The sequence below is a fragment of the Chlorocebus sabaeus genome, chromosome 1, assembly GCF_047675955.1.
Source record: "Chlorocebus sabaeus isolate Y175 chromosome 1, mChlSab1.0.hap1, whole genome shotgun sequence".
Lineage (NCBI taxonomy): Eukaryota > Metazoa > Chordata > Mammalia > Primates > Cercopithecidae > Chlorocebus > Chlorocebus sabaeus.
The window spans coordinates 21,269,838-21,277,821 of record NC_132904.1 but is presented as its reverse complement, the minus strand read 5'-3'; the positions used below and the strand labels follow the sequence as shown (position 1 = coordinate 21,277,821).

General features: G+C 41.8%; 1 protein-coding gene across 4 annotated transcripts in view; it reads left to right on the top strand.

Annotated features, from left to right (window-relative positions):
• The first annotated feature begins 649 nt into the window (after positions 1-649).
• Positions 650-7,984, top strand: part of ALKBH3 (alkB homolog 3, alpha-ketoglutarate dependent dioxygenase) — a 40,566-nt gene continuing 33,231 nt past the window's right edge. The window contains exons 1-5 of one of the 4 annotated variants that reach the window (XM_008001065.3): positions 650-747; positions 2,395-2,543; positions 2,891-2,994; positions 3,793-3,827; positions 6,414-6,461. In XM_008001065.3, coding sequence (XP_007999256.2) covers positions 2,465-2,543; positions 2,891-2,994; positions 3,793-3,827; positions 6,414-6,461 — 266 coding nt within the window. In that variant the 5' untranslated portion in view covers positions 650-747; positions 2,395-2,464. Of the gene's footprint in view, positions 748-1,156; positions 1,267-2,394; positions 2,544-2,890; positions 2,995-3,792; positions 3,828-6,413; positions 6,462-7,984 lie in introns of those variants that run through there. The other 3 variants (XM_008001084.3, XM_037999499.2, XM_008001075.3) reach the window with 3 other exon arrangements.

Sequence of the window (7,984 nt, the reverse complement as noted above, 5' to 3'; positions counted from 1 at the left end):
TCCCAACTAGAGCGATACCCATTTAACAGAGGCAGAGTACTTGCCCTAGATTATACACCTAGTAAATGGTGGTGTCTGGACCAAAAAGTAGGTCTGTTCACTCAAGCAAAATTTGCTTAGCACTGGAGAGAGCCAAGGCGAATTAAGGCGTGGTCCTATGCCCTGCTGTAAATTCTGTGTTCGGAGGCGTGCACAGGCTGCAATAGGAACACAAAGGAGTCTCATCTCAGCCTCTCCGTGGCTTTTAGGATAAAATGCAAATCCTTTTGCCTAGCACATTATAACCAGGTCCCCTAAACTCCTCTTCCTTTATCTAGCCCCGCAGGGACCCGGTCGCTCTTTCTGCCACAAAGATGCCGATGCTTAAACATCTCCAGTTTCGAGGAACTCACGTAGGAGACACGCCTTCACTTCCATCTTTTCCAAACCCCGACCCCTTCACACCGCTCCACCGCACTCTCAATCCCTGTCCGCTGCAACCTCTATCCCCTCATCAGCACCTTCGGTGATTAGGCCCTTCAGGCGCGGGGGATTTGGGACTACTCGGACTGAGGACGGTGCACCGGTAGTAGCGGCGGCGCTGCGTAACGTCGAGAGGAAGTGCCTGACGCCGCGGTCTGTAATTGGGAGTTGCTAGAGTCGGTGCTTCACTCTTAAGGTTCCGACCACAGACTGCGGAGTGGGTACCGGGCTGCGAGGGGTGTCCCAAGTCCTAGCGGGTTTGGACTGGCGCGCCCGGCTCTGCCCGTAAGTGCGCGTTTCCGACTTACTGCTGGGTGCGCGGGGCTGGGGGTGTGAGGACCACCCCTGAAGTCTCTTCCCGGGCGACCTCCGGCGCCTCATTCTAGGCCTCCTGGAAGGGAAGAATCTAAATTAGGAAAAGGAAGTACCCTTAGCCAGGACCAAGCTCTTCCACCTGCGGAGCTCGCTTAGTCTGCACCTCAACCGTGCAGAAATTGACTCCCTGTTTACTGAGGAAAAACTGGGGTTCAGAAAGGTGAAGTCATTTGCTATGGGCCTTGCAGCTGGAAAGTGACAGATCTGGATTCAAAGCGAGTTCTGGCTGGCGCCAGAGTCCTTGTCCTTTACAGCACTGGTTCTCAAGCTCTGTGTGCATTAAGAATGCCTGGGTTGAGGGTGGCGTTAGGTAACAAATTCTGGGACTCTTCAAATTGAGTAGGTCTGGGATGGAGCTCTGGAATCTGTATTTTCGACAATTGTTCCCTGGCAAATAGCATATGGCTCCCCAGTGAACAGAGCAAGAAGGTGAGCAAGTTGTATCCTCTGCGGGGACTGTAGGTAATTGTTATGCTTTTAGGGCCTCAATTGAAAGAACATGTAAACGGGAGCTCCTGGGATTGAAGAATTGGTATTTGATTGTCATTAACTCTTCTGGGCAGATGGCAGCCTCTGTCGTCTCCCCACCTATTAAATGAAATTAATTACATGCTTATCACCTGGGGGAACTCGTTAAACACACAGATCCCTGGACCTGGCTCAGCTTTACTGAGTCAAAAGAGGTGGGAGATGGGGCCTGGAAATCTATAGGCTAAGCAAGCTATTAATATAAAATGAGCTTTTACCTTTGAGAACTTGAGGTGTGAAGCTTTCTTAGGTAGAAGCATAAAGAAATAGATTACAGATTTGGAACATGTGGCTTGAATTTCCTTGTTGTTTTGGTAGCAGTACGTGCTTCTGTATTTGCTGTAGGCTAAACTTACTGGTACAACTGTCAAATTAGTATTATTAGCCATTATGAGGTGGATTTATCAGTTAGCTGGAGACAGGAATTTAATAAAAGTTGAATGTTAATCTACCTATCGTTGATTTCCTGAGTGATTTTGGGTACATCACTAAACTTTGCGGTCCACATACATACCTGCATAGTGTCAAATCTTACACTGCTTGTTTTAAAGACAAATACCTGTATCCATCCTGAATCAGATTTTCTGGAGGTGGACTGTAGGTGTTTTGAACAAACTTCCAGGGAAGTTTGATGCAGCTGGTGATAATGCAATATATGCCTGGAAACAGTCTTAACCTATTTCTCAATGTCCATGTAGGTGAAAATGGGAATAGTACAATTTCCTTATATTCTACTCTTGGGGAATATTAAGAGGAATGTGGTTTGTGATAGGTCCTGATTTTAGAATTTCTTAAAATGCACTTTCTTGTGAAAGAAACAAAAGTACTATAATAAGATTACAAAAGGTAAATGCTAAAGCCAGCAGCCCCAAATGACTTAGGCTTCTTGATTGAAATGCTGCGATGACAGAAACTGATTTTACATAGAGGCTGTATTGCCGTTGAGAGTCTTCTGCCTGAAATTAATTATGCCTTAGGAGTAATTGTTCACAACTGTAACTAAAACCACTGTTTTGTTTTAATAAACAGATACCATGGAGTAGTTTGAAGCAGAAACAAAATCTTCCAAAAGCTTGGAGCAGAAGCCTTTTTGGTCAACATGGAGGAAAAAAGACGGCGAGCTCGAGTTCAGGGAGCCTGGGCTGCCCCTGCTAAGAGCCAGGCCGTTGCTCAGCCAGGCAAGAATCTGTAGGGATTTTGTGTGTGTGTGGATATGGACAACTCTCATTCCTTTTATTTATATCCTTTTGGTTTATAATGGACTTCCATTTCAATTGATGTCAAGGAATTATTTAAATGTGGCTGAAATATCTGTTTTGTTGATGGTGAGCTAAGGGTGGGTCTTTAGTGTTCCTCATATTTAGTCCACACCCTCAAACCTTTCAGTGTCTTCTGTTGACTTTACCAGTTAGTTTCTACATGTCATAGAGATCATCTCCAAGTGGGCTTTGTTGGCCCTTGCTCAGTAGAAGGTGCTGAGAACAGACTTTCCCCTGGTTTGAGGCTGTCCCCTCTCTTGCTTCAGCTACCACTGCTAAGAGCCATCTCTACCAGAAGCCTGGCCAGACCTGGAAGAACAAAGAGCATCATCTCTCTGACAGAGAGTTTGTGTTCAAAGAACCTCAGCAGGTAAATTCTTGGTTTTTTCTTCAATAGTGACAAAAATTTGCTTTAAAAAGTGATATTCACACAGTGGACACTCAAATAAATAATGACTGAATAAATTCACTAATAGCAGAGCAGAAGAACTATAATAATAATGAAATGCAGAGTATTTCAGTTCCTTTCTATGTCTGGGGATTCTTCGTAGTCTGCTTCTAGTTTATGGTCACATATTCCCGTATTTTTGGCAAGGAGGTTACACCATAATGAGAGCCTGCTTGCATTTGTTATTTGAGCTCCAGCAGTTCTACAACTGTGCTGTCTTCTGTGCTGTTGCACTTCAACGTCTTTGGAATTAGATTAAAATTTCAGTTATTACAGCAAAATGCCTGATTTTTAGCCCTTTTTTCCCATGAGGAAAAATGTAGGAAACAGTGAAGATTTATTTTTTAATAATGTGGAAAAGTTAAAAAGTTGGGTATCTTGCCACAGTAACAACTCTATAAATAATTATTGAAACTCTTTATTTTATAGCATATTTTCTATTTTAAAAAAGATTATTGTCAAGATTTTTCCAGAGCTGCTGGCTGCTAGGAAAATTTATTAATTCTATTAATAATTGTATCTTCTTTTACTGTCTACTAGCAAATGTGAAGTAGTTTTAAGAAGAGCAGAGACAAGGATCTCTGGTGGGTTAGTGAGAAGTTGGAATGGAAAAGAGATAGCTTTTAACTTTATTTTGACCAGAAATGGGAAGATATGGTAAGTCAGTATCTGTGAGGATTAAGAACATTCCAGAAGTAAGATCTGCCTATTTCCTTGCAGGTAGTACGTAGAGCTCCCGAGCCACGAGTGATTGAGTAAGTAATTTGCTGTCTTCCTGTAATTGTTGCCCACAGTGAAATGAAATGAAGAGACTGGAATCTTTCCTTACTGTTTTTTCTATCTGGAAGAGAATGGCCCAATAAGTGTCTTAATTTTAGTCTGGGATATTCCCATCTCAAATGTCTGTAAACTTGATCTTTTGAGAAGACTTTCTGAATTTGCTGATGGTATGGAAAATGCAACAAAGATAGCCATATGTTGAACTTTGACTTGTGTAGATTTCCTGGCCCTATTTCACTGGTATCTGTAGACAGTAAGCTAAACCTCTCAGGCAAAGACAGAGAGGGATTTTTCCTGAGTCATTGAAGCATGGTTCTTTGAGAAGCCATTAATTGCCATTTTACTAGCAATGCTGTGAAAGCTGCTAGTGCTGTAGATGAGCTTACAGTCCATTTATTAAAACCATGTAATTATTCCAGAACAGTTTAAATGATAGTAAACATTCTTCTTATATTGATCTGTGTCTAAATGTTCTTGTCCAAAGTTGGTGAGAGATGCTTTGACTCCTCTTTTTATGCTTGTCAATTTTCATCTGATGTAGATAAATTGTCAGTAGAAACTATTCTTTTATCTTAGCAAATTAGCATTAGATATATGTTCTTGCCCATGATCAATCTGTTTGTTATGCTGTTTGACTGCTTGCAGATTGGCTTGTATATATTAGAAAAAGTCGCAGGCTAGTTCTAATAGTCTTTGGTTGTTTATTATTTTTTAGTTTTTTGGAACAGGCTGTCACTCTGTTAACTCAGGCTGGAGTGTAGTGGCATAATCAAAACTCACTGTAGCCTCCGTCTTCTAGGCTCAAGTGATCCTCCCACCTCAGCCTCCCGAGTAGCTAGGTCCACAGGCGCACACCACCATGCCTTGCTCATTTTTAAAAACATTTTTTGTAGAGATGAGATCTCCCTATGTTGCCTGGGCTGGTCTTGAATTCCTGGGCTCAAATGATCCTCCCACCTCAGCCTCCCAAAGTGCTGCTATTGCAGGGATGAGCTACCATACCAGGCCTTTGGTTGTTTAAAAAAAAACAAGTGTGTTAGTGCCTTCATTGGTGGTAAGGAGAATAAACAAAACCATGATACATGTTGTAAGCTACAGATGCGACATTTGGCCCACCCAAAACTGGCAATTGTCAGAGAAAAAGGACAGAACTCATTCCTACTTGGTCCTGGAATCTGTTAATTCTGGTTATCTAAAGTTTGCTAGGTTAAAAAAAAAAAAAAAAAGCCGGAAATGTCTTCCGTGAGCCATTTCTGAATGTGGGCCAAAAATATATCATATTGAAACACTGTGTTCTCTGTATACTGGGAAACTTTATAGACAATGCATGTAGAAAATGTAGTAAATATGTGTGACAGCTATGCCTACATTTTGACTGAAAGGCACTCATACATCTACTTAAAAGCCTAGCTCAGATCATGAACAACTAACTCCCATGACAGAAGGTGATGTGAAAAGTGCCCTTTGCATTATTGTCTATAACGTATCTCTCTCTCAGAAGGATCTGACACAATTGTCTTGATATACCTATCCAGTTTGTGTCACTTTTCTCATGGGCCTCACCACCTGGCAGTTCTGCAACAGCTTTATACATTTTCACATTTGATTAAATTCAGTAAACCTTTATTGCCCATCTGCTATGTGCAGGCACTGGGAAACAATAACCTACCTATTCTTTGCACCTCAGGACCCCACTGTCTAGTAAATGAAAGAGACATTTAATCAGATAAATTGTAATCTTGTACATCATGAAAAAATAGACTGTATCTAAGGTCTAGTGGTAACACAGAGGATGAGAGGTTAATATTATTTGTTTGGGTTAAAGGTCAGGAAAAGTTTAAAGGAGGTGATGCTGAAGCTAGGATTTTTGAAAGGTGATGAATTAGAGTTTTCCACTAGACCATAACTGAAGGCGGATTGGTTTGGGGATGCTGGGTGATGGGGTGGCATTCCAGCATGTTGAAAAACATGGAGTTAGAAACATAGTGGTGTATTCAGGAGATTCCAAGCAGTTGATTGCTGCTAGAGGATGATGAGTTTATGGGAGCTGTCAGAAGATAGAGCTGCATTATGAGGACCTTGAATGCAGTTTTGGGGTGCCATTGGAGGATTTTAATCAGAAGAGGAACCTCATCAGATGTATATTTTTGAAAGCAACAGAAGCCCAGAGCCCTGAGATGTGCTTGCTGCCTGTTAAATGTATCCCCTATTCCACATTCTCCAGAGCAGTGCTCTATTTGACCCCTCTTTGGGCAATAGATTCCTGGACCTTATCTGTCTCAATTATGGGTAGAATAAAAGAGGTAGAATCAGAATTGATTTTATCCCAGTTTTTGTCTCCATGGCCTGATCCTGTCACAGTTCCATTCCCAGTGTCATTAATGATATACCATGATCTTGCCCTTTATCTCAGTGGTAGAAGAAGGTGGGGATTATGCCTCTCTCATAATTAAATGACTTTGGTGAGCCAGGACTTTGGCAGTTAGGAAGGATAACTCTTCACTGGGTAGAGCATATTGTTTTGCTTCAAACTAACAAGTCTGTTTCCTTTGTTTCTTTAGCAGAGAGGGTGTGTATGAAATCAGCCTGTCACCCACAGGTGTATCTAGGTAAGCGAATCCTCACAAGAAGTGACTGTAATTATCACTGAGTTATAGTCTCTTAAAATAGTTTACTCCCCTAGATAAAGGAAATGTGGTACATATACATTATGGAATACTATGCAGCCGTTAAAAGGAATGAAAGCATGTCCTTTGCAGGAACATGGATGGAGCTAGAGACCTTTATCCTCAGTAAACTAACGTGGGAACAGAAAACCAAATACTGCATGTTCTCACTTGTAAGTGGGAGCCAAATGTTGAGAACACAGGGACACATAGAGGGGAACAATAGACACTGGGGCTTGTCGGAGGGTGGAGGGTGGGAGGAGGGAGAGGAACAGAAAAAATAACTAATGGGCACTACGCTTAACACCTGCATGATGAAATAATCTGTACAACAAACCCCTATGACACAAGCATACCTATATAACAAACCTGCACATGTACCCCAAACTTAAAGTTTAAAAAAAGTCTACTCCCTTGTTGCAAATAGGTAACTTCTGCCCCTTAAATTCTTGGGGAGCAAAAATTTGATAGTATCTCCTTTTTATATAATATTTCTAGCATCAAAACATTTTCAGATATAGTTCCAAACCTTTCTGTCAGATATCATAGCTATTACTTCCCCAGTTTTTTAGATGAGGAAATGAGACCTAGGAAGATTGAATATTTTTTCTTTTTTCTTTTCAAGACGGAGTTTTGCTCTTGTTAGCCCAGGCTGGAGTGCAATGGTGCTGTCTCGGCTCACTGCAACCTCTGCCTCCCGGGTTCAAGAGATTCTCCTGCCTCAGCCTCCCAAGTAGCTGGGATTACAGGCATGTGCCACCAAACCCAGCTAATTTTTTTGTATTTTTAGTAGAGACGGGATTTCACCATGTTGGTCAGGCTGGTCTCAACTCCTGACCTCAGCTAATCCACCTGCCTCAGCCTCCCAATGTGCTGGGATTACAGGTGTGAGCCACCGTGCCTGGCCTGAATATTTTTTCTTAATGCCACAGAGTAACTTGGTATTAGAGTTGGGTCTAGTCTGGACTTATGTGCTGTGAGTGCTACGTTATATTATTATTATATTTCATGTATATTACATATTATATATTATTGAATATAATATTACATATTCCTACACTAGGGTAAATTTCTTTTTTTGTTGTCTTTTTGTTTTTGAAACAAAGTCTGGCTCTGTTGCCCAGTCTGGGGTGCAGTGGCACGATCTCGGCTCACTGCAACCTCTGCCTCCTGGGCTCAAGCTACCCTCCCACTTCAGCGTCTGAGTAGCTGGGACTACAGGTGTGTGCCACCACACCTGGCTAATTTTTGTATTTTTTTTTTGGTAGTGATGGGGTTTCATCATATTGCCCAGGCTGGCCTTGAACTCCTGGGCTCAAGTGATCTGCCCACCTTGGCCTCCCAAAGTGTTGGGATTACAGGCGTGAGCCACCATACCTGGCCTAGGGTAGATTTCAGTAGTTAAACATATACTATTTAGGGTATATTAGGCATTAGTCATTGTTTTAAAAACATTTAAAAACATT